The sequence below is a fragment of the Neltuma alba genome, unplaced genomic scaffold (assembly GCF_004799145.2).
Source record: "Neltuma alba isolate B1F8T4 unplaced genomic scaffold, ASM479914v2 tig00012263_pilon, whole genome shotgun sequence".
Taxonomy (NCBI): domain Eukaryota; kingdom Viridiplantae; phylum Streptophyta; class Magnoliopsida; order Fabales; family Fabaceae; genus Neltuma; species Neltuma alba.
Genome location: NW_021636789.1, coordinates 440,898 through 467,551, shown reverse-complemented (window position 1 = coordinate 467,551; position 26,654 = coordinate 440,898). Strand labels below are relative to the sequence as shown.

Below are 26,654 nucleotides of genomic sequence, written 5' to 3'. Positions count from 1 at the left end.
TTTTCACTGTGGCTTCATTTATTCAAATAGTTTTGTAACAACATCCGGCTTCGAATTACTTTTTTGAGTAATAAGTCACCATAACATGTTCGACCTCAATGAAACGAGTTGTTCCTATGGCACAACAATAAGTACAATCATTAGATAATAAAAACTCAAAATAATGTCTAACTTCAGTTGTTATACTAGTAAATATCAAGTTGCTACAATCAACTTGTACATGCACTAATACTTATTGTAAATTGTCTAACTTTAATTGTTACACCAGTAAACATTAAATTTCTATAATCAATTTGTAAATGCATTAATTGTTGTTATAAACTTCCTAACTTTAGTTGTTATACTAGTAAGTCTAAAATTGATTTCATTACTTTGTAAATGCACTAATTATTGTTATAAATTGCCTAACTTCACCTGTTATAGCAGTAAACATGAAATTCCTACCATTGTCTTGTTAATGCACTAATTCTTAGTGTAAATTTCCTAACGTCACTTGTCACACTACAAAAAACTGTACCTGTTAAATTCTTTAACTTCAACAACTTAAACCAAAGACATGCAAAAACAATACTCACTAAACAAATGTGAAGAAGGAACCACATTAAAAAAATAAAGCTCCAAATTAAACTTCGACCCAGTTTCAAGAAGATGACAAGCAACAAGAACGATTGAAACTCCTTCCTAAATCTTAAAAACAAGTAAACAACAATCAACTTTGGCTACTAAGGTTGAAGACTTACCTTTGAGTCTCTCAAATTTATTGACTTTCTCATGTACACTAGCAATCATAGAATGGCAACCAACGGTAGCGATCACGGAATGGCAACCAACGGGAAAAATGATTGAGTGCAGCATTGATGATAGAGTATGCTCACCAGCTTGTGAGAGCAGCGTCGGTGAAGTTTTAGCTTGGAGGTCTATGAATAAAGCTTTAGTTTGAAAGTCTAGGTTTCTCGCTCAGGGCCTCTTACTCATCACTCTCTGTCTAAAGCAAAGCTTTCTCTCTCTCTCTCTCTCCAGGGTCATTTTGATCTTCTAACTTTTCAATTTAATTTCAGTTTACCCTCATAAGAGTGTAGTGTATTTCAAAATTTTATGGGGTATTTAGATATTAAATCTCTACAGTGGGGACAAAGTGAAACTTTCCTTAAGAAGAATTTTCATATTAATTTTTTAAAATATAATTAATGTCTTAAAAATTTTTGATCAATTTTCTTTTAGGGAAGTCCAATTTCTTGATTATTTTGCACTCATGATTTTTGTGATGTTTTATTTTTTAAATATATTGTTATACTAGAATAATAGTGAATTTTAACAAATTATATAATTTGAATTAACATGTAAATTAATTTATATATATATAAATAAAAAATATGAACTAATATAAAAGCATAAAATGGTAAATTAATTATTATGGATGGCAAAAAAATAATTATCATTACGTCTCTCCTAACATACAAATCACCTTCGCCCCGTATAATCAAATAATCAAGTTCCCCAAATCTATGTAAGTCCGGCGCTAGCCCGATTGCTCTGAGTTCGAAGATATCGTCGAACACGCTGACTCAAATTCTTGCCGGAAGGGTTGGGCTTTGGGGGGTAGCTCTTCTTTTCTTTAGTTGTCTTGTCGTTGTTCCGGGGCGAATAAAACAATAAAGAAGGCTGAAATTGAAGGTAAATTTTGATGTGTTTTTGTGTCAAAGAGCGGACCGAGTTATAAATTGCTATTTTTGCGTTTATTTTCTCATCCATCCAGTAGCGTAGCAATGCATTATTCTAATGATTCCGCTGGTGGTTTTGTTGTTACATTTTTTTGGTTTTTCTTTTCCCGATACATTTTCTGAAAAACTGTAATTCTTGTTTTTAGCTAGTTCCAGTTCTCTCAATCTTCACTATCACTTTCTTCGTTATCCGTCGGATATTGATTCCTCTCCTTTTTATCCTTTCTCGGCAAAATAAGGTTGTGCGAACTGGGATAAAAGTGGAGTGAAACCACATGATAGACAGAGTTCTCTTGTCTGGTTTTTACTCTTAATTCATTAGGGAAGATAATTCATTAGGGAAGATATTAGCTTTTTTCTTTGTAGCACAGTATTTTCTTCTATATTTAATTTTAATAATAAGTTTATCAGAATCTTTGTTTTGCGGTGGTTGTAAATATCTGGTTTCTTTATGGCTTTGTTGCCTTTTGGAGTGTTTATAGTCATGTTCTCGCTCCTCTTTTTCAAGGAAATTCTATTAAGATTGTGTATTGATATGCAGGTAGATTACAGGGCATGGATTCTGGAGGAAATTCTCTGCCGTCTGCTCCTGATGGGGTGAAGAGAAAAGTCTGCTATTTCTATGATCCTGAGGTTGGAAATTACTATTATGGGCAAGGTCACCCTATGAAGCCACATCGTATTCGAATGACACATGCTCTTCTTGCCCACTACGGATTGCTTCAGCACATGCAGGTCCTTAAGCCGTTTCCTGCTAGAGACAGAGATCTTTGCCGATTTCATGCTGATGACTACGTTTCATTCCTTCGAAGCATAACTCCTGAAACACAGCAGGATCAGCTTAGGCAACTCAAGCGTTTTAATGTTGGTGAAGATTGCCCTGTCTTTGATGGTCTTTATTCTTTTTGTCAAACTTATGCTGGGGGTTCAGTTGGTGGTGCTATTAAGTTGAATCATGACCAATGTGATATTGCTATCAATTGGGCCGGTGGGCTGCATCATGCCAAAAAGTGTGAGGCTTCTGGATTTTGCTATGTTAATGATATAGTCCTGGCAATTTTGGAACTTCTTAAACAGCATGAGGTTGGTGTAATAATGGGCATTTTTTCCCTTGATGTTTCCCTTTTTAGCTTCCTTCCGTTTTACCTGTAATGTGCTTATCCTTTGTGCTCATATTTTCTTCGTCACTTTTTCAATAGTAATTTGACTTTGAGGGAGCTTGAGGGATCATACCTCCAGTATGGAGGATATATATAGGAGGCTTACTTGTAGAATGGGAACTGATATGAAAAAAGATGATTTTGAATGTACAAAAATGGGAAAGAGACCTTGGAGGATGGATTATGCTTAAAATTTTTCTTGGAACCTTAGTTTTATATAGCCTACTTTCATTCAAACCTAATAATTACCTGGCAAGGAGCCCACTTCTTTTAAGCATTACTTGCTCAACTCCTAAGAGACAACAAGCCTTATTCCACTAGGTGGAGTCGGCTACATGGATCACACGACGTCATTGTGCGTTATCAACAACCAAATCTTTAGATAGCTTATTAACCAAAAAATCTTGTTGAATGACCTCATTGAGTGTTATCCTTGAGCTTCCTCTCCTCAACTCCAAAGAGAAAAATGCCCAGCTTTCGAAGCGTATCCTTGCTTTAGTGGTAAAGAAGTAGTGTTCCACTGATTCTTTATGCATACATATTGATACGCATTAAAAAGAGTTTCTATATCTTATATTTGTGTGTTTGATTGTTTTCTATGTCCTTTTTTCCTTTTCTTTTCTTTTTTTTGGTTGGGGGAACCCATCCTACTAGTGTTAATCTTTTTCTCTATGTAATGACTATCAGTTTCAATGCGCCTTGTCCTATCATGACGAAAGGATTTTTTCACTATGTTAATGCTGGCCATATTGTTATTACCTACTGAAGAATAATGAAGAAGAAGATGGGCTGAGTATTGGTGCTCAGCCTCAAAGCTTTATTCAATGTGTTTGCTTGATGCATATAGGAAAATTAAAGGATAAAACCTAATATCTTTAACTATAAATTAGGATAAAATCAAATCCTATGTAATCTAATTAATTCTAATTTAAATAATAGATAAAATAATCAATGAAAACACTGAATAATATTCTAACTAATTGGGCCCTTCTAAATGGGCTTGGGATTAGGTCTTCATCTTTCAACACCTACAATCCTTATAGGCAGTTCAAATGAAATCTTCAGTTCTTCGACGACTCTGTTGATTTAATTTCTTCCACAAATTCCTAAGGTTAGTGCATAAAATTTAGCTATTGCTCCTTGCCACAGCAGGCAACTTCTTACTTTTCAACGTGATGAGATTGCCACCTACAGGCCCATACAAAGGTTTAGTACCCAGTCGCAGACATTTTGTTCACTAATCTTACATAGTTTACATTTTTTTTTTTTTTTTTTTCTAACTTCAATCTCTTGTTCTTGTGTTCTGTTTTTTTTGAGTCAAGATACCCTTGCTGGATTTCATTTTTAGATACCTCAAGATTCTAAGATAGACTCTTAAGTCCTACCCAGTTGGTTTATCATAACTTGATTTCTTACTGTTCATTGTTTGATCTGCCTGTTTACTCTAACATCTCCAGTTTGCAAACCTTTGTGATTGTATTATATGCCCAAATCCTTTTTCTGAAATGATCATGTAATATTTGTTGCAGCGTGTTCTATATGTGGACATTGATATCCACCATGGGGATGGGGTGGAAGAAGCTTTCTACACTACTGACAGAGTCATGACTGTTTCCTTCCATAAATTTGGTGATTATTTTCCTGGTACAGGAGATATACGTGATACTGGATATGGAAAGGGAAAATACTACTCTCTCAATGTTCCGCTTGATGATGGGATTGATGATGAGAGTTATCATTTCTTATTCAAACCAATAATTGGCAAGGTGATGGAAGTTTTTAGGCCTGGTGCAGTAGTTCTCCAGTGTGGTGCTGATTCCTTGTCCGGGGACAGACTGGGATGCTTTAATCTTTCAATTAGAGGTCATGCAGAGTGTGTCAAATACATGAGGTCATTTAATGTGCCCCTCTTGCTGTTGGGTGGTGGTGGTTACACCATTAGGAATGTTGCTCGGTGCTGGTGCTATGAGGTATAATGTTCTTGTGATTCATTAAATTGTTATCATTTATCTAATTTCAAGGCTTTGAAAGGTCCATGGACTATTTTATCTGCTGTGGCAATTTCAGTAGCCATAAGTGAAGTTATTGCCTTAATAGTTCAAAATGCACTTTTTTTAATTAAAAATGTAATAGACATTGTGAGCCCCTAAGTTATGACTTCAGGCTTTCAGTGCATGTGGTGATGATTGAGTTCCAAGTAGTTTAGTTGTTCTCTTTTACAGTTCAATGTGAATTATAAATGAGGAGACCATAGGAGCTCTTAGGAATTTTTTCCTGTTTCCTTTCCTTTGTTTCTGTTTTGGTAGCGTCTCGGTTGGATTATCATGTGGTTGTTGGTTTTCACAGCATGGTGATCATGCTTCATTAGTTTTTACATTTGGTGGATTTATTCTTTTGTGCAGATTTTGGCATCTAACCTCATAAAATTGTAATGCTTTATATGTAAATGCAGACAGGAGTTGCTCTTGGATTAGAAGTTGATGACAAAATGCCACAACATGAGTATTATGAGTATTTTGGTCCCGATTATACTCTTCATGTTGCTCCAAGTAACATGGAAAACAAGAATTCCCGTCATTTACTGGATGATATCCGTTCCAAGCTTCTTGATTATCTTTCCAAGCTGCAACATGCTCCTAGTGTCCAATTCCAGGAAAGACCACCTGATTCTGATCTTGGAGAGGTAGTCACCGATGTTTTTGTTTACTCTTTATTTTCTTCAGTCTCGCCTTGTCACATATGCTAATTGATGTAAATTTGTTTTAGGGTTTCAATTTGAATTTAGAATCTATATTGTCTTTTAAATATTAGATATCAGAAATTTAGGATTATGTTATCTATCTTATCTTGGAATTAGTTATTTTATGTTATCTTTTAGTATTTATTAGAATATTAATTTAGGTTAGATTATTAATTTGAATAATTATACCTCGGGTTTCTATAAATAAGCCAAAGGTTTTCTCATTTGCTAGACCTTTGATGAACGGTATAAATCTTGAGTATTTTTCAGCCTCTCCCCAATTTCTCTCTATTTCTCCCTTATATCCCTTCTCTCCACCCCCCAAGCCGCCCTCTATTTCACATCACTAATCACTAATATTTAGAAATTGATTGGTTGGATATTCTACAGTCAGCTGCTTTTCCATAATCTTATGAAATGAGAGAGACGAAGAGAAAACCCTTTTTGTGGGAAATGTAGTTTATGAATTTTGATGAAAGGATCTTGCACTTATAGATAAATGTGGGAGTGTGTTTGGACAAACCCATATCTTATTTTTCGGTCTTTTGAGAAAGTTAAAGACCCTTATGGGGGAAATTTTGTCAGCAAACAATGATCTATGTACGATCTTGTAGTTATAGATCAGTGTGAGTAGGTGGTTGGACACACCTTGCCTCAATTAGTAGGTCTTTTGGAAAGCTGGAGCCCCTTCAAAGGTGAAGGCTTTTGTTTGGACAGCAGTCCCTAATTAAAGCCAAGTGATACATGAGCAGTCATTTACAAATTTAACAATACTGATACTCGTTGGTGTTGACACCCCAAAAACCTGAATGAACAATATCAGTGAGGGAAGTATTCCAGTTACTGACTCTAAGATGATTTGACGTGAGACTATGGTTCTTGGTTAACTGATGCGATTCAGCATTCAATGCAAGAAGTGCTTCTGAATTCCCAATCGTCAGGGATATTAAGAAATTGAAAGAATTGCAAGGGCTGATGGTGGTAGTGCTTAAATGTTGATTTGTTTGCCCGTTGTCTCTTATTGGTGGAGAAATTAGGTCACTCAGTGATGGATGCGCCATGCTTCTATGTGTCTCTAAAGGCCCCATTTTTTGTAGACATTTAACAAAAGGGTGTTATGGTGCAATTGAATCTGACGAATTTTGGCGCAGATTTAGTGTTAGTAGAGGGAGAAGAGAGTTAAATTTGAAAAAATGTCATACACATAGGTGGAGGCTGAAATGACGGAGGAGACTGATATTCTTGCATGTGCAGGAATGATAATCATCTGAACACATCTTTATTGAATGAAAATAACAACATTAAAAAGAAAGTGATAAAATGTTATGTTAATGGAAGAAGAGAGAGAGGTGGGAAAGGGAAGAGAAACAGAGAGAATAGGGAAAAGTAGAGGGAAGGGAGAGAGAGATAGAAGGTAATAGACGGAAGAGAAAGAGAGTGACAGAAAAAAGAGATTCAATCCATTAGGCTGATCACAATACAACACACCTACAAATGAGAGATAAGCCTTTTATATAGGTGTTCTAACTAACTCACATAATCCTGTTATTTATTTATTACAATATCATATCATAAGATCTGTTTATGCAAGGTATTTAAAATAATCTTAAAAATGAAGTTTATGTGAGAAAATATTAAAACTAATCCTGATAAAAAAAAGGATTACCCTCAGTTATTGGAAAAAAAGATAGGATAACTCTATCATGATTAAAACAAAACACTAGCTAATTCTAAATGTTTGGCCAGGGGAAAAAGGCTAATCCTAAATGGATAATGTTGTTACAAAAAAATAACGTAAAAGCATTTGCCATTGCTATGGAGAATTGAGATCATTAAAGGAACTTTTTGCATGTCATGCCAACTGGTGTAGTCCTAACAACAGTCAACAGACGTAGGGACAACAATTTGCTACTACACCATAGGGACATTGTCTACTCATGGCCTCATCAATTATGAAGTCAGTTATTACCATGACTAGAAATGAATTTGCCCCATTTTCCTAGTTTTAGGCTTTACATGGCTTAGGTCTTTCATCCACCATCTTCTTCATAGGTGCTAATTACTAATGACCATATGACTCAAATACGTGTATCGTCTCCCATTTCCAGCCATGTTTTGACACCATATAGTAAAGGCATTGAGAAAGAAATGTGAATAGGATTTATCTTGTGCTTTGTTAGCTGCCAAAAAGTCATACACAATTAGCATAAGCATTACCCGCTAACTTTTGCCATACTAATGTTTAAACCTGTCGTCACCAAAGAATGTGCAACAGGAATTGGTAAAATCAGCAGTGTGGGACTAGAGAATATATCACTGAGTGTAAGTGACTTGCAGGCCCAATGGTGGGCCTATCATCTCTTCATCTGATTGGGGCAATCTGGTGTAATTGGTGATATCCTTCTGTTTTATTTTTCCAGATTTATTGTTGGCTGCACTGGCCATCTCAAAAAGTTATCCTTATTTCTCTGATGATATGATACGCATAGCAGCTGTACAGGGGATTATTTTTATAGGTTTTTCTAAAAGGGATGATAATAAAGACAGAATGATGTGATAAATACATGATAATAATCAGAAAAATACTTAGTAAAAATCCTAAAATTAGAGAACGCCCAATAGGATGAGAAAGGCCTACTCCCAACAATTAGGATATCACGGCTGTACTATTTTATCTGATTTCTCTCCATGATATTCAGGCAAACTAGCTGCCACATCTCTTTTTATGTATCACTTGACCACTGAGATTGATGAATGAAGATGTCTTCTAGGAAACTTCACTCACCGTACTATCTCCACAATCATAGGATTCAATTTTTTCCTTGCTTTCTAAAAGTTTGTGTTTACATTTTTCTAGGCTGATGAAGATCGGGAAGATGGAGATGGGCAATGGGATGCAGACTCTGAAATGGACATTGATGATGAACGGTATATTTCTTACCTCTTTTAATAGAATAAAATATTGTTATCATCATTATCTCATCAACTTGCGATCTCATCTAACCAGTGAACAACTCTCAAGCAAAGTAAAGAGAGAGATGGTGGAACCTCATCTCAATGATATGGTATGTTCATTTGCTAATCTTTGATGTAATTAGATATGTGGCAAGTTACTTTTGAGAGTTTTAAAACAAGAGAAAGATGCTATATGCTGTTAAAAACCATGTGCAAATCTGCCTTCTTTTGCCACATATTTAGACATGAGGAATATAAGAGAACAAAGGCAAAGGGAGAAGGAGCCTTATCTATAGATTTAGAGCACAAGAAAAATCACAATAGCATTCCCTTAAGCTAACATTGCCCCTACGGGTTAGTTTATTTACAGTAGAATTAGAAAATTATTTTTTTTAAAAAGTTAACATTGCCAATCTTCTTCCCTGATTCCAAACCCTGGAAAACACAAAATTATGATGAAAATTAGCAAAACTCTGGAATCTTGTACCCTAATATAAGGTCCATTAGCATCTTTGACATTCATTCCCTCATAACACAGCTTGTAATGGTAAGAAGGGACCAAATACCAGCTATATGATATGCTGCAAAAGAATCTATAGTCCATGTATTTTTGAGACTTGTATGTGGGGGCAACAACTAATGTAGAGTAATGGAGGAGTAGCAATTTTGATGCTAGAAAACCAAACCGACCATTGAATCAGTCGAAGCACTCGTTTACTATTCGATGGTCAGACCAAGGTCAAACCAGGCATTAATAGGTTAATATATTTTGAATAATATATGCTTGAAGTGAAAATGAAATCCTCATCTATATTCATAAACATGATTATTAAATCCATAGAGAAGTAATATATAGAAGTAAAATAATATCTATTAATCCTTCATGGTCTTCATTGAAGATGTATTTACTTATTTTACAGTTTATAATTTAAGAATATTTGTATACTCATTTTTCGTGCCTATTTGTTCAATATTTTCCATTTCCCAATGCTTTTTAAATGCAAATATGCATAAATCATAGCTTAAAAACATGAATTAAATTTTTAAAAAATAAAGAACATGTGACCGATTCACCCACTAGTTCTACTGGTTTCAACCGGTTCTTGGCTGGTTATCAGCTCCCCTGGTTTTCTCACCTCATCAGACTGGACATGCGACTGGTTCTCAATCCAACTGTTCAAACCAGCCTGTCCAATCTGATTCTTAGAACACTGGCAATTTGGTACCTTGGCTATAGAAGTCTTGTTCAAAGGACTTGGTTTGAACTTTGGCTTACTTCACAAGCCATAAGGAACTAGATTCAGCAGCAATCTTTGAAGAATAGGATGAAAGGTCTGAATAAATGGAGGGAAGAATTCAGAGGCCAATGAAGATGTGTCTTGGGTAAAACTTGCTGTTACAGATGACCCAAGAGGTTCGGATTTTCTTCCACGTGTCTAAGGGATCATCAAATAGAGAAAAACCTTTATCTATGCAGAGCTGATTATGAGGATGAGCAAAACCGAACCGTAACCGATCACCAAACCGAACCAAATGTATTTTTGTTTTTTTGGTTCGAATATTTTGGTGTTTGGTTTTGGTTCTTTTTTCCCCTAAAATTTTGGCATTTGGTTAACTAAAATATGAGTGTATATATATGTATAATATGAAAACTAAGTTAGCTCATAATAAGCCCAACATAATTCTAAACCCAGCCCAATATATCTTAAACCCTAAGAGCTAAAGTAAGATAGCTTATTGTCTCTCATGCTTTCTTGCTGTAACCTCCTCCTACTTAATGCGTCCTCTCAATTTCAAAACACTCCCATCATCTTCTTGCTAATTGATCTCAAGTGGTATCAGCTTGCTCTCTCCCTCACACTCTCTTCCTCTTTCTTCTTGTCACGGTATCGCCTCCCTCTCTCCCCACATTGATGCTTTTGTTCTTCTTTGTGGTGTCCGTGCTTACTGCTTCATCTCCCCTTTTCTTCTTCTCCACTTCATCTCCATATTGATCTTACGGTCTCTGCGGCTTTGTGCTTACTGCAATGTCTATGCTTGCTGCTTCATCTCACCCCCCACTTGGGATTTTATGACAGATTTAAACAGGAAAAAAAAGCCACCAGTGCCTTAACTGATTAAACCAACTGAACCGAATTGAAATATTTTGGTTCAGTCTCTATTCATTTAGTGATAGAAAGTCCGTTTGGTTCAGTGTTTAAAAATTTGGAGATATTAAAAAAATTAGTTAAGTTAATTATTTGTGACAAATGTGTGTTCATCTCCCTAAACTAATCTTCTTTAATCCTATACATTAGGCGATTTCAATTGTCTCTTAGGAAAAGCCCCTTTCAATCAATAAGGATATTTTAAGGGGAAAAAAAAATAAAGATAAAGTGAATTAAGATCCTATATTTAGAAACAAATCCAACTCACTAACCAGTTCTTATATTAAGGACTAGAGTTAGTATTAGTTCTCATGTTCTTTCCTTTTTCATACTTAACATTCTGCATTTTCTGGTATGAAATTAGGTAAATTAGGATTGTTCTAATTTGCTGTTTACTTTTTATAGGTTTATTATGCATATAAGGAGGCCTATAATGTGTAAAACAAAATAATTCTATTTCCATTTATTATTTTCAAGGATTGGAGGTCATGTTAGTTATGCTTTAGGGGATGTTGTTACGGAGAAAAGGAGTTGTTGAGATATTGTTGATGCTTTCTTGACCAACTAGCGTTTGATCCTTGTCGTCCTCACTCTCTTCTTTAAATTAACTTGTAAGAATAAAAATGTTGGAGGAAAACCTCAGATGTCAGCTGACATTAACATGCATATCTGGTTATCAATTGTTTCTTTGATATTAGTATTTATTTTTTATCAAATGATTTTACAACTCAATGTAGAAAAAGGACAATTTTATTTCAGTAAAATATTTGATACTCTATTCTTCTTTTTTCAAATGATGATACTCTTTATATTCTATAACTAATAACTAATAATATAGATGCATCATGAGCAAAATAGTTGTAATTATAACTTTTTGTTTATTAGAGGAGATATAAGTGTATCGTGGTTTAAAGAAAGGGGATTGTAGTATGATTTAGGCATCTCTTTTGAGAAATGAGAGTAATTTATCTTTAAATAAAAAATTTATTAGCATTTTATGAGTCTAAGGAAATGCATCTAGAGTTGTGGTGGCATCTCTTTCTATTCGATGTACTCACGATGGATGTGTGTGTATGTCATACACACACACACACACACACATATCATACTATTGAGCGACTCATCAATGCGTGAGGAATTTGGCTGGGTTTATTGGATTACTTAGCCCGCCGAATTTTGTTCATCTCAGAGATATATACACAAGTAAGGCAACAACCCTAGCTCATCTAGCTGTAGAAAATAGGCGAGAATTAAAACAGAATCTAGCCAAGGATAAATCATACCGACTAAATAGCTGGTATAGTGGGAATGATAATTAAAGGAAATCAGGATAAACCGCTAAGAACCACGAGTTGTATTATGATCTCAGACAAAATATTGCTGTCTGTTGTTTTGTGTTCTCCTTTCCTTTTCTGGGCACACTCGTTACGCTTAATTTGGATTTAGGACACCAGACCTCATGCATTTCTAACGATGGCTTACTTTCCCAGGAGGGCCAGACAAGAACTGGAGAGCAATTTAGAAGCGCCGATACTGGAGGGGCTGAAACCGCATGCTTAAAGGTGAATGTAATCACATAAGTAGATTGGGTGAGCGAAAATGCATGATCTTGTTTTATCATTTATATGAATGTGAAAGAAGGAGCTTTTGAAAGAAGAGTTTTGACTTTCTGCAACATTTGCAAGGATCAATTATTTGTTGATATTTAATTTTATGAATTGCTCCAATGATTCCCTTTGTTTTTTTTCGACGAAGCGCCAATCGATTTCAACGTGCGTACGTTTTTGTTACAATTGGTTAAGTTGTTTGCATCTTCAGTTCCTCAAGGAATCTCTTGTCGTGTTGTTGAGACGAACCGAACCAGAGTGTTGGAATGGTCTGATCGTCGATCGGCCACAATAACGAGCTATTTCGCATTGTTGGATCACTTCAAGGGTTTAACCAAATTGAGCCTTTCAAGTTAAGATTTCGGCAGGAAACCAGCAAGCAACCAGAAATGAGGCGGTTTAAAGAGAATTGGCCGGGTCTGAAAGAAAAGAAGCAAACACGGAGATTGGAATCACATAAACAAACTAAAAGAAAAAATAAGTTGTAAAAAATAATAATAAAAGAAAAAAAAAATCTAATATCTACCTCCTTTCTTTGATTTTGGTCATTTTGAATGAGGTATTTGAGTAGAAATTACGATATATGAAATAAAAATATAAAAAGAGTTTTATTTTGACTTGCATAAAATTTTTTTATAAAAATACTTTTTTGGAAACTAAACACCCTTATGGAAACAAACCATTGTGAAACAAAAATGTTAAAATTGATGGGGAAAGGAGTGAATAAATATTAGTAGCAACCTTTGTTTCTCTCAGTTTCCTTTACTGCTTAGTATCTACAATGAAGTCTTTCCCTCATCCGTTAGTTACTTCACATGGGCTCCTTTCCCTTATGCATGGAAGAGTTTTTATGGAAGTAGAAGTAGAATTAAAACTGAAAGTAAAAATGGAAGTGTGCAGACATGCGGAGCAAGATTACTTAGTCCTGTAGGATATCCCTAAATTGTGTATATGATTTTTTGAGATAGGGATGGAAACCACACCCGGATTGCCTATTTGATTTTGTGTAGTTGGTGGATAACTATTTTTTGTAAACTTCAAGCTTAGTTTGTTTTATTACTACCTCTGATCTTACTTATAAGATTTCGTTTGTAGCCTAATTATATAAAGAAACAAAGAAAGTGGAAATGGAAGAGGAATTGAGCTTTTATGTGCGCCCTATAGCTAGTCATGAAAAATGTTTATGATTAAAGAAATTTTAATAACCAAAGAAAAAGGAAAAAACTATAATATTCCTAAATTTAAATCAAATCAATCATTTTGGATGTGGGCTGAGGAAAAAAAGCGCAAAGTAAAAAAAATTGTTATTCATTACTCATAAGATTATATTCTTGTTGATCGCAACACAAAATATCAGAATATAAATACTGATCTGGAGGATAACCAGATTCCGACCAACGAAAGATGTGAGAATTGAGAGGAGGACGGGTCTATGTCGAATTGAGTCTATATTGAAATATATAATAATAATGATAATTATTATAATTTGATAATTGTAATATGTTAGGAAAATAAAAGATAATTATATAATATATGTTTTTATTTTCTATTACTACTAGTCCTTAATTTAAAATATAATTAACTAATTTAGATAGATTGAGGATGTTAGTTAAATTAGTTAATATGATATGTTTTTTTTAAAATATCCTAAACATTTTACTCAAGAGGGTTAATTTAGAAAAAAAAATTGATAAAGTTGTGAAATATATCTTATATATAGTACTAACTCTTCAATGATATATATGTAATTGAAATTAACCAACAAATTATCATTATCATAAATTATGACATAATTATGATAATTATATCATGCTTATCAAAAAAATGATAATTATATTTTATTTATTATAATAATTATAAAAGTATTAGTTCATGATTTACTTTTCAACCTGGCGAATAGGATCGCTCCTTCCTTCGCGATTTGTTTCTGTGAATTTTGGCTGTTCTTCTTGGGGACCCAATCTTTTCAATGTGCCGAGTATACTCAAGACAATTATTGTGACTCTTTCTCGAGAAGGTAATATCATTGTCACCTTTGATTCAGTATCGGTTTAAAATACAGGGTTCACTTTCTTTCTGATGTGCTTTAAATCTGGGAGATCGCATAATCATTAAATCTGTGTTATGAGTGTTGAAATTTAGTAATCACCTAGTTTGGTTATTAGTTATAGGTGTTCAGCAGTTATTTTGTCTCCACTTGATTCGTCATGTCAGTATGGCACTTACAGAGTAATTTTGTAGACTTGTAATTTGAATTCCTTCGATTTTATTCTTATTTCTCTCTTTTCAATCCTCAGTTCTATCCCTGTCATAGCAGGTTGGTTGAGGGGGAAGGTCTTCTTCTTGCGGATCCATTATTGATCTTCTTCTCTGATTAAAAGTTCAAGTGAAGGGATGAGCGGTGCTGTACTTGTCGCTGTTGCTGCTGCTATCGGTAATTTACTGCAAGGATGGGATAATGCGACCATTGCAGGTCATTCTCCATTACGCTTATCTTTCAACTCATATAATTCACAATTAATCCTTTAGATTGATCAACGATTGATTCTTAATTTTGCATTGGTTTCTCCCCTAGTTAAGTTTTTCGTTTTGTTCTTTAAATTTGTTTTCTTCCTTACCTGCGATCTGATTAATGATCTCATATTTTAATGTTTATGTAGGATCTATTTTGTACATAAAGAGAGAGATGAAATTAGAAAGTGAACCCACAGTTGAAGGTCTAATTGTGGCCATGTCGCTTATTGGAGCGACCCTGGTTACAACATTCTCAGGAGCCCTATCTGATTCACTGGGCCGACGTCCTATGTTGATTATTTCAGCTGTCCTTTATTTTGTTAGTTCTCTTGTGATGTTGTGGTCTCCAAATGTTTATATCCTCCTCTTAGCAAGGCTTTTAGATGGATTTGGAGTTGGTTTGGCTGTTACCTTGGTACCTCTGTACATATCTGAGACAGCTCCACCTGAGATTAGGGGATTACTGAATACTCTTCCACAGTTCACTGGTTCTGCTGGAATGTTTTTCTCCTACTGTATGGTGTTTGGGATGTCACTAATGAATAACCCTAGCTGGAGGCTTATGTTGGGTGTTCTGTCGATTCCCTCCCTTGTCTATTTTGTACTATCTGTGTTCTTCTTGCCCGAGTCTCCAAGATGGCTTGTGAGTAAAGGACGGATGCTGGAGGCCAAGAAGGTTCTACAGCGACTCCGTGGCAGGGAAGATGTTGCTGGTTAGTTTTTTCGCTTCACTAAATTAAATAGGCTTTTCTTCTTGGATTGTAGACCGTTTCTTTCCTGCTTCTTGACGTTTAAATATTCTCTTAAGATCTTAACTTGATGAATTTAGGCTTACAAACACTTTGAGAAAGAAAATGGTGTCTTGTAGGATTGTTATAAAGAAAGATCACTTCAGTGCTGGATCCAGCTCAGCTGATGCTGGTTATGCAGCTGGTCATTTATTAGTTTATCAATATTATGATTTAGGATGGCTAAATATTTATATTCTGTGTGACTAGTCCATCCTATTTGGCAACATTTATTCTCAGCTATTTTGTGGTGCTCAGGACTTGATAAAACAGAAAATGAGATATGATGAATTACTTGAAAGACACTGAACCATTGTCTTGTTGAAAGTTCATATAGCTTGGAAAATTTTCCTAATACTAGTTTATGTTAAAGCTTTTACATTAATTATACTTGAGGCCTGTCCTTTATTACAAAATTGTTTAAGTGATGGACTCATGTCAAGTTATATTACCTTCGATTTATCTTCTCATTACTCCCTCTAGTTCTATTTGTAAACTTTAAATTTGGAGAGAAGTATAGTCCATTTTATGAGTTTCAATTTGGGTTTGTCTCAATATTTAATGCGTTTTTTCAATTTTGCCCTTAAATATTGATTCTCTCTCGTTCGTTCTCTCTCCTATTACATTTTCCCATACAATCTCTTTCATTTTTTCTCATTTATTATAAGGGCATATTTGGAAACAAAAGTATATTTCTTCCTTATTTATTGCTTTTAACTGATTTTTTGTTGATTATTTGAAGCTTATAATAAGAGCCAGAGGGAGTAGTAGATACTAGATGTAAGACCGAAGCATACGCTAACATTTCTCCTACTTCTTCTTCTTGACCTGTTTACCCCCCCCCCAAAAAAAATCTCCACTTTTGTCTCTCTTCTCTCTTTCTCATATTAAATCTTAATTTATCTTTTATTTTTTCCATTCACCCGGGTTTATACTTCTTTTTTGAGTCTTAAAGACCCTTGGGTCACAACTTCATTTTTTTCCTTCTCTCAATTTCTTTTTTGTTTTCTCTTTTTTTCCTTTTTTTCACTTTTTTTTCTTTCCTACTCCTAGATAACTTGGCTCTTGATACCATGTTGAGCTTTCTATATTAATTATACTTGAGGCTTATACTCTATACTAAAATGGCTTAAGCTACTTGGATGGGCTCTCCCCAAACTTATATACCTTTGATTTGTCTTCTAACGATTGGATGCAGGACTTAGCATACTCTAATAGTCTAACTGCTAGCTGTCACTTTTTTATTCACTCTGAAGGGTTGTTCGTTTATTTGATTTTTGATTTGATCATTTGTTAATTTTTTTCTTTTATGTGACCCCAAGCATATCGTTTGCATGCTTTTGATTCAATAGGATGATCGATTTATATATAATTATGCATGATTTCTGATGATAGTTGTATTTCCTGGACATGAGCAGGTGAGATGGCTTTGTTGGTCGAGGGTCTTGGAGTTGGAGGTGATACAGCTATAGAAGAGTACATGATTGGTCCAGCTAATGAACTCACCGATGAAGAGGATCCATCTGCTGGTAAAGACCAGATTAAGCTGTATGGGCCTGAACAGGGCCTCTCGTGGGTCGCCAAACCTGTCGCTGGAAATGCTGCTAGTCTTGTATCTCGACAGGGAAGCATGGCAAATCAGAGTGGTCTTGTAGATCCTCTAGTGACCCTTTTTGGTAGTATCCATGAGAAACTTCCAGAAACAGGAAGCATGCGCAGCACCCTTTTTCCACACTTTGGCAGTATGTTTAGCGTTGGGGGGAATCAACCAAGGAATGAAGATTGGGAAGAAGAAAGCCTTGCCAGAGAAGGTGAGGATTATGCATCTGATACTGGTGGTGGTGATTCTGATGACAATTTGCAGAGTCCATTGATCTCACGTCAAACAACCAGTCTGGATAAGGACATGCCTCCACCTGCTCATGGCATTCTTTCAAGCATGAGGCAAGGTAGTCTTTTGCAAGGAAATGCTGGGGAACCTGCTGGAAGCATGGGGATTGGTGGTGGTTGGCAACTAGCATGGAAATGGTCTGAAAGAGAAGGCACAGATGGACAGAGGGAAGGTGGTTTCAAGAGAATATACTTGCACCAAGAGGGTGGTCCTGGATCTAGGCGTGGGTCCTTGGTTTCACTTCCTGGTGGTGATCTTCCAGCAGATGGTGAAGTTATTCAAGCTGCTGCTTTGGTGAGTCAGCCAACCCTTTATAAGAAGGAGCTTTTGAATCAGCAACCAGTTGGACCAGCTATGGTTCACCCGTCTGAAACAGCTGCAAAAGGACCAAGTTGGAGTGATCTTTTTGAACCTGGGGTAAAGCATGCATTGATTGTGGGGGTGGGGATTCAAATTCTCCAGCAGGTTTGTGCTTCCCTATGTCTGCTGTTTGTGTTTTTATTAACATGTTTGCTCAGTTGACTTTTCTTTTTCCTGCTGTATGATGAAGCATTATGTGGCAATTTATTCACTTGGTTATTGTTGGTGCTTGGTAAAGGCTTGTTCACTTTCTTGAAAACATTGAATAGGCAAGGTACAGAATTATTTGTATCCTCTAATTTCATTACACTTGTGTAATTCTAGATGTAGCATAAATATGGATTGGTGCTATGCCCTCTATTCATATTTGACTCATTTAAGCTGGTCGGGCCAGTAAATTAGTGAACTGAGCATGTGACTGGCCCAGAATCTTGATTTAGCCCAGTCCTCACTGAACCGTTTAACCTGGCATTAAATAGGAAAAGACCGGTCAACCTGGCAGGTTGACTCGTTCCACTGATTTGGTTGAAGAAGATTAAAAAAGTAACGGAAGAAAAGAGATAGAAAGCCATGATGAACGCTAACCTAGATTGAAGATGAAGATGAAAGAAGCATGCTAGAGTAGAAGAAGAAAACTGAAAAAAGAATAAGAATGAAATGAAAAGAAAGAAGAGAAAAAAATTAGAGTACCAACTGGAGACTGAACGGAAGATTGAGAAGGGTAGACTTACAATCACTTTTATTGTTGGAGATACACTTTTACAGTCGGTCACTACTAAGACGAAGAAGGAACATAGCAGATGGGAAAGTGAAGATGAAACAAAGAAATGAAGCTTGGAAAAGTCAAAATGTCAGAAAGAAAGGGGAAAAAAATGGATAGCCTCGGTAATCTATGCATTAGAGTAGCATATGATATGTAGACACCCCCTTTCTTAACACACTTTTCAATAGAACTTGATATTTTTAAGATAAATGTTGTGCAGAAATTTCAAACTTTGAATTTCTGCTAGATTCATAAATTAGTATTTCTTAATTATTTTATTATAATTTTTAAATGCCTTTTTATATCTTTTAAAATTTATTTTTATTTACTTAATTTTTTAATATTATAATTCTTTAAATTTATTGTTGTTGACTCATTTCAAATTTATTTCATTTATTTTTATGTTATCCATTTTTATCTAGAATATTAAAATGAAATCATTTCCTAGTATGTATATTTGGATGAATATTATATAAGTTATAATGTATGAATATTTTTAATTATTATTATTTCCTTTTTAATATGTATAATTTAAATATATTAATTTAATTACGGTCGGTTCAACCACAATCTAGCCTAACCTTTGAATCAATGTCTTGACTGATTCAATGACTAGTCCAGTTTTTAATACCTTGGGAGAAACAAAGGGAGTGATAATAAGAGAAGAGAAACAGTGTTTTAATATTTTATTGCTTTGCTTTTTTTTTTTTTTTTTTTGGAATTTTATTGCTTTGCTTAGCTGAATGAAAAGTCTACAACTAAGGTTCTGTGAAGGAGACTAGAAACACATGGTTAAAAAAGGTAGCAGTATGCATTGCTAATTTAAGCCTGAAATTATGGTTTAATCCTTGATTTATAAGTAATTACCCATAATACTACCAATCATATCACTCTTGATTTTGTCTTCTCATTCTTCGTCAAGTTCCTTTAGTTGGAGAAAACTTGACCTTGAGTTTTCGAGTTTTGCAGTGTGGAAGTGATGGAAAAGTCCACCGGAAGCATTAGGTTGGTCAATGGGCACTGATTGAAAACACAAGAAAATAAAATTTGGTCTCTCAAACGTTAGAAATAACAAATTTGAGATTACATAGAACTTTTGTTTATTGAATCTGGACATGAACTTTCACAAGTTGTGAGAACTTAGTTTTTGGGTTAAGTTGTTGGTAGAAGTATGAATATGTATGAAGCAAGTTTGGAGATCTTTTCTTTGGAAACTAGTACCAAAAAAGCAGTGTTTCTAGAGAGCCATGTTTGCTTGTTTGTGGTTGATTAAAGAACATTGTATGTTAATCAGATTTCATTTAGAAGTGAATGGGAACTGTGTCTCTTGTTTATTTAGAAATAATGGGAACTGTGTCTCTTGTTTATTTAGAAATAATGGGAACTGTGTCTCTTGTTTATTTAGAAATATTTTAAATTTTGCTTGCTTAAGATGACAAGAATATTAAAAAATTATTGCGGTTCCTGACCTTATGACTGGTGGAAAGTTATGTGTGACTGTCGTTTGATTCCTCTGAAAATTGCAGTTCTCTGGCATAAATGGGGTTCTCTACTATACACCTCAAATTCTTGAGCAGGCGGGTGTTGGCTTTCTTCTATCGAACCTGGGCCTTAGCTCGACTTCTGCATCTTTTCTTATTAGTGCTGTCACAACCTTGTTGATGCTTCCTTGTATAGCAGTTGCTATGCGGCTCATGGATATCTCTGGCAGGAGGTATCAATCTCTTTCTTACCATGCTATGTTAAAAATGGGTCAAAAGGTGTTTTCTCATGAAAATACTCCTATCGGAGAACTTTCATTTTATAGAGTAGTTATTTCTCTTTATGGCGAGTTTTGGTTTCCCAATGTGAATCATAATCATTTTTCTGTCTGTTGTTTTCATTCATTTTGTTGCTGGTTATTTCGTGATAGTCTTGATCGGGTGCTCGCTTGCTGCAGGGCTTTGCTGCTCAGTACACTTCCTATCTTGATAGTCTCTCTTCTCATATTAGTCACAGGGAGTCTCGTGAATTTGGGCAGTACTGTGAATGCATCAATCTCAACCATCAGCGTTGTTGTCTACTTCTGTTGCTTTGTCATGGGATTTGGGCCAATTCCTAATATCCTTTGTGCAGAGATCTTCCCCACTCGGGTCCGTGGTCTCTGCATTGCCATCTGTGCACTTACATTTTGGATTGGTGATATCATTGTCACGTACTCGCTGCCAGTTATGCTCAATTCTGTTGGCCTTGCTGGTGTTTTTGGTATTTATGCAGTCGTTTGCCTCATAGCTTGGGCATTTGTCTTTATGAAAGTTCCAGAAACTAAGGGCATGCCGCTAGAAGTCATCATTGAGTTCTTCTCTGTGGGAGCCAAGCAGGCTGACGCTGCCAAGAATAACTGACCTGGGGCCCCTGATTACTGATATTTTTTACGGTTCCCTTTTTTACATTAATCTACGGTTTTGTTTGAATGTTTGCTCTCAATAGTCATTTTCTTTTATGTTTCTTTTTCCGTTTTTGTGGGTTGAAACGTGCTGTTTCTGCAGAAACATTAATTTTCCTGGTTCATTTATCGCATTTGACATGCCTTTCACTTTTCCGTTTCTTCAAGTCTTGAGTTATTTGATTCCTAGCCACCTGTATAAAAATGATTTTGTTAGAAGCAAGGGCATTTATGTGATCTCTCTGATTTAAAAGGGATAAGTGATCTCTATGATTTCAAAGGGATTAGTCCTTAATTATCAGCTTCAGTGGGGGATACTCTTGGTACTAAAAAAGTGGTCAGCTTTATGTATGCATAGTGGCTAGAAAGGTGCTAGTGAAATGAGAATTTTTAGATGATTGCTGCAATGATAATCAGGACAGAGTGGCACTTCTGATACTTGAAAGTGTACTGCGTTGAGATCAATGAGGTTGGCAACGTTGGTATTTCGTCCAGCTCTGTTAATCTTTAGTCACCAAGGCATGAGAATAATGCAACTTGTGCTTCGCGACCGGCTGTATATTGTCAACGCCCACGCATGTACGGCGCTTTTTTTGGGGCCAACGAGCATGTGCGGCTATTATTTCTTTTGAGATTTAATACATTTTTCGTGGATGATGGCCGAAAAAATGTTTTCCCTGTCATGGGTCTAAAGTCGTTCCGTCAGCTCCACAAATTTCTGTCCAAGCCTCATTTGTCTAATGCTTTTCATCTAGTGTTCTTTATACTCAACAATAATATTCCAATTTATTAGATAGTACCTTGTCTTGGCCTTTAGTTTAGTTTTGATCTCTATTATATTCAGTTTCATTAAATAAGAGTATTCCCTATCATATCTAAAGCAAGTGATAGGGCAAACATGCATATTCCATTTTAATGCTAGAAGGGTCAGAATACATAAGATTAGAGATTCTAGCACTCAATCTAAGAGTTGCAACCTTCGACTTTCAAGATTCAACACCGCACAAGTACTGGTGGTTTAATCGTAATTGTATAAACCCAACACTCAAAAATAATATAAACCCAAACCAAAAAAAAAAAACAACTTAAAAAAATAATTGCCAAAAAAGAGTCCATAATGTAGGCGTGCACATGCGCGCGGATTCAATTTGGCTATGTCTAGAACATAACGAAATAACCGCAACACGCATAGAATACTTACGTCATGGGAGAGCCCATAGAAAGGCTGGACATTAACATAAAGAATAAAGGATGAATGAATTCAAGCAACAAATATGGAACTAAACAACCGTTGCTATATCACCAATGATGTGTAGTCCCTGTACTAATGCATATAAAACGAATAATGGTGTGATAACGAAACTATATATAGCTGGAGATTTGAATGTATCGTACTTGAGCAACAACAGCATGTGAACGAGTTGGGAAAAATTTAGTAATGCACAATATTGAACCCGTGTTCTGAGAATCCAATAGCAGCTCTCAACCCTACACCCCCGGCGCCTACGACGATTGCATCATAAGTATGATTCAACTATATCAATCTCTTATCATTATCGTCGTATTTTTCTAGAAACTGTGGAACACTGAGATTGTCAACAGTCTTCACTAGTGCATAGTTTCCATTTTTTTATTACTTCGCACATACCAAGTTAGTGGATTTGAGAAATTTTTTATCTTTATTTTCCAAGTGAAGTTCAGTTCTCACCATTGAAGCCTGTTAGTTCTTTATTTTTATGATCACTCTCAAAACTGTTAAAATCCTTTAGACAAAGGAGCTAATCTAATACCAAATATTAGTAGTAGATTATACCATAGAGACTGGTGAATTTGGTGACTTAAAAAATGAAAGTTAAAACGAATAAATGAATGTATCCCACAATTAAAGAGTAGATGAGAATAAGAACACTTAGATATATAGGCACACAACAATTTATTATGATTGAGTCATCTACTAACTTACATTCAGTCCCTAAGTACTTTTGAGATTTTCAATCCACTTAAAATTGGGAGTATTTAAGAATTACTATAATCTTATAAGTTTGATCGGACAACTTATGAAATTATTATGATCCCTTTAAGTTTCATTAGGTATTTGAGAATTATAACTCCAAGATTAGTTAGGTACCTTGCAACCTGAACTCCCCCTACTACTTGTAAGGTGTTGAGTAACTCTTCAAGTAATTGCAGATTACAAGTAATAACTCTCCTTATCCACAATTGGATTCTATTTCACATTGAGGTATAGAGAATAACTCAAATACTAATTAAATCAATGAATTTTGGATACATTTGTTGGGACATCTGGGTATCTCATTGCAAGAAACTCTTTGGTGAAGGTGGTCACAATGATCATCTTGATGCAATTTCCAGCTTCTTTAGAGCTTGTTGGGATCAAGACTTGACAAGAACATGCGCCTTCTACTGCATCAATCACCGGAAAGAGTAGGTATTGCATAATGTTGATGTAGGATTTACTAGGTTGGAAGCAGATGGTTTTGTACTTGATAATGGTCGAAGTGGATGTAGCGGTGTCATTTGTAATGAGCAAGACACATGGATATGCAGATTTTTTTCTTTTAATTTTTCTTTCTTTCTTTTGTTCGAGAGTTGGCATTGGATAAGTTTGAGGTAATAAGAGAGTGATGAATTTAGAATGGAGTGAAAACTTAAAAAAAATGCATTTTGATTCCCATTTTTATCTCATTTTGAGTTTGTTAAAACTTCGATTGTCAAAATCTATTTATCAATAATTGGTAAATCTTAATTATTTTAACAAAAGTTATGTTTGATATATTTCTAAAAATTCGATTTAATAAACTAAACTAAAAATTATTTAAAGGAAATAAACGAAAAATATATTTAAATATGTAATTATTAAAAAGGATATGAATTTAAGCATATACAATATTATATGTCTATTACTTTTTATGATGCAAACTTTGATATGTTGAATGAAAAAATAAATATTTGTTTGCATACATAAAGAAGGATAACATAATCCGGAAAAGATAATAAAATTAAATCCTAATAATTTCAAAAGGAAGTTCTCTTTTGATTTTTAGTCAAATTTCTTTTATTTCTTTTAAATTTTATTTTAATAAAAATGATTTGAAAATTCAAAATCAAATAAGATTGGGATAATATCAAAAATAATATTTTTACCGTATTAATTATCATTTTAGAAACTAAAAAAATTAAACAGAACGAAATACATAATACATTTATATAATTAAAAGGACAAAAAGCAGATGTAAAAAATAAATATCTAAAATAAAATCATGAAGCGATTGTTGCAATTGCAGTAAAATCTTATTGGATGCCTTTGGATTAACGGTAAAAAAAAATAACTTATTTTTAATTTGAATTTTAAAAAGTCATATTGGGTAATATAATTTGTATTTCGATTGACTTTTATAAAAGTGAGTTTGCAAAGAAAAAAATTGTTTAGATTATGATTGAATAAATAAGTTTAATTTGTAGTATAACCAAAATAAATATGACTTTTATTAAATAATAAACAATGATTAAATTATAAATTTACAAAATATAATAATTTTAAATTATTATAAGAGGAAAAAGTTATATTTAATTAATAAAATATATTTAAATTAGAAATTATAGTAATATAAATATTTTTAAATCAAATAATATTATATAATTAATTGGATGATATACTCCGCATAATTTATGTAAATATAAAATAAAAAATAATATTAAAAATTAAAAATATTATAAAAATTATTAAAAATTATTTTCACTACTCTATAGAGTACTATAACAGGAGAAATACTTACATACTCTAAAAGTACCGGATCATCTATACTCTCTCTAATCAAAATATAACAGCTCACCTAATTTTTATCATAGCTGTCAGCTTTTATGTTATTTGCTTGTTTTTTTTATAAGCGTTATTTGCTTGTTTTATATTGCTTTATTTTTGAAATAATAATGTTTCTAAAGTAAAGTCCAATTTGCATAAATTATTTTAATTAGTTTATTCCCCATTCTAGGGAATCTTGTCCTTCTTTCGTAAGAAACTTCGCCGCTAATAGGGGATTTCGTGTGGCCGCTGCACCTGTGAAGTCTTAGCCTCTCCATAACTTCTCTCTCCCTCTCTTGAAATGGGGTGGCAAGAAGCACAATAAGGGCAACCATCACTTTTGCTATCCTGTCTCTGGTGATAAAAGCAATCTGATTTTCATCTCAGGGAGAAATGTTAAAGGCAAGAGCACCAACCCTAACCTTTGGAGAGAGCTAACTACAATGAAACTAACGATGAGGTTGGAGGTATAAAGAGGGGGAACGAAGAAGCTAAAGACGCCGGAGTTGACTGAACAACATAGAAAGCATGAAGTCTGAGATCGAAGAAATTGATTTTCTTTATAGGTACGATTGAGATTGAAGGCAGGGCCAACGACCAGTTCGCTAACTAACTAAAAGCGACTACGTTTAGCGGCGAGGCTCCATCAACAAATAGTAGAGGGAGAAAAAGGGTGGTTAGCGGCGGAGCTTCATAGCAGAAAACATGAGGGTTTTCAGTTTTGTCGAAGAAGATGAAGATGGAGGAGAGACTTGATTAATGAATTGTTAAGTAAAATAATTTATTCAAATTGGTTTTTCACTTTAAAAGCACTATTTTTCAAAAATAAAATAGTATAAATTAAGTAAAACATGTAAGTTGATAGTTAGGATAAAAATGAGGTGAGCTGTTACATTTTGATTGGAGAGAATACAGATGATCTGGTACTCTCAGAGTATGTAAGTATTTCTTGCTGTAACAGTATCCAGTTTTTAAGTCAAAAAAATATTTTCACTTAATAAAATATTAAAAGTAAATAATTAAAAACTACTCTTTCGATTTTTAATATAGGACCCAATTTTTAGTTGGTTTTAGTTTTAAATATAAAACCTATTTTTCGTATTTATCAACTTTCTCTAAATTATTCCTGTGAATACTCCCTCAATCATAATTAAATAGAAGAGGAAGATGGGGTATTAAAAAAGATGATTATGGTATTTTAGGAAAAATGTGTCATTTTTTTTTATAATTAACTAACTTACCTAACTTTTTTAATCTAATCAAATTAGTTAAATAGGTCTTATATTAAGAATAAGAGGAGTAATTAGGAAGTATAAAATTCGTTAAAACTATAAGGACTTAAATTAATTAATCCAAAAAAAGTATAAAAACAAGAAAAAATGGTAATCAGAGCGTTCTGAGAGGTTCAATAATCTCTCTTCAAAATGAAGACGACAAAGGGCGGCAAGTTCATGAACCCCATTGATGCCTATCGCGAGGAGCTTCAGAAGAAGGAATTGGAAAGGATATTTACTTTTAATTTATGAGCTATTCCTTTTCTCCTGGGTTTTCGTTCTCCTGCTCATCTTCTATTTTTTGTTGATTATTTCTCTTATTTAGATTGTCGTCCTTATCTTAAATTTTTTCCTTGGTTTATTCTTTTGAGCGTCTGTCCTTTCAATTACCATTAATTCTTCCTATTTTGTGGCCTTTGAACTTGATGCTTGCCGCTTCTTTATGTGCCTGTGATTAGATTAATGTGCTCTGCTCTAGGGTGAACT

At 34.4% G+C, this 26,654-nt stretch overlaps 2 protein-coding genes across 7 annotated transcripts; both read left to right on the top strand.

The window, feature by feature from the left end:
- Positions 1-1,502: 1,502 nt before the first annotated feature.
- On the top strand, positions 1,503-12,450 carry LOC114725732 (histone deacetylase 19). 3 transcript variants are annotated; one of them, XM_028912285.1, is made up of 7 exons: positions 1,503-1,674; positions 2,263-2,804; positions 4,411-4,851; positions 5,334-5,564; positions 8,479-8,549; positions 8,629-8,686; positions 12,214-12,450. In XM_028912285.1, the coding sequence occupies exons 2-7, from the start codon at positions 2,277-2,279 to the stop codon at positions 12,301-12,303; spliced, it is 1,419 nt and encodes a 472-aa protein (XP_028768118.1). In that variant the 5' UTR covers positions 1,503-1,674; positions 2,263-2,276; the 3' UTR covers positions 12,304-12,450. The 3 variants fall into 3 exon arrangements, with proteins under 3 accessions (XP_028768118.1, XP_028768120.1, XP_028768119.1); XM_028912287.1 differs by lacking the exon at positions 12,214-12,450 and adding an exon at positions 11,129-11,403; XM_028912286.1 differs by lacking the exon at positions 1,503-1,674 and adding an exon at positions 1,816-1,960.
- A 1,778-nt stretch (positions 12,451-14,228) lies between these two features.
- LOC114725734 (monosaccharide-sensing protein 2) lies at positions 14,229-21,331 on the top strand. 4 transcript variants are annotated; one of them, XM_028912290.1, is made up of 6 exons: positions 14,229-14,347; positions 14,628-14,803; positions 14,991-15,557; positions 17,051-17,988; positions 20,173-20,360; positions 20,586-21,331. In XM_028912290.1, exons 2-6 carry the CDS (start codon positions 14,725-14,727, stop codon positions 21,028-21,030), a joined length of 2,217 nt encoding a protein of 738 aa, XP_028768123.1. In that variant the 5' UTR covers positions 14,229-14,347; positions 14,628-14,724; the 3' UTR covers positions 21,031-21,331. The 4 variants fall into 4 exon arrangements, with proteins under 4 accessions (XP_028768123.1, XP_028768122.1, XP_028768124.1 ...); XM_028912289.1 differs by having other exon boundaries at positions 14,711-14,803; positions 20,586-21,030; XM_028912291.1 differs by lacking the exon at positions 20,586-21,331 and adding an exon at positions 20,459-20,519 and having other exon boundaries at positions 20,173-20,387.
- The last annotated feature ends 5,323 nt before the right edge of the window (positions 21,332-26,654 follow it).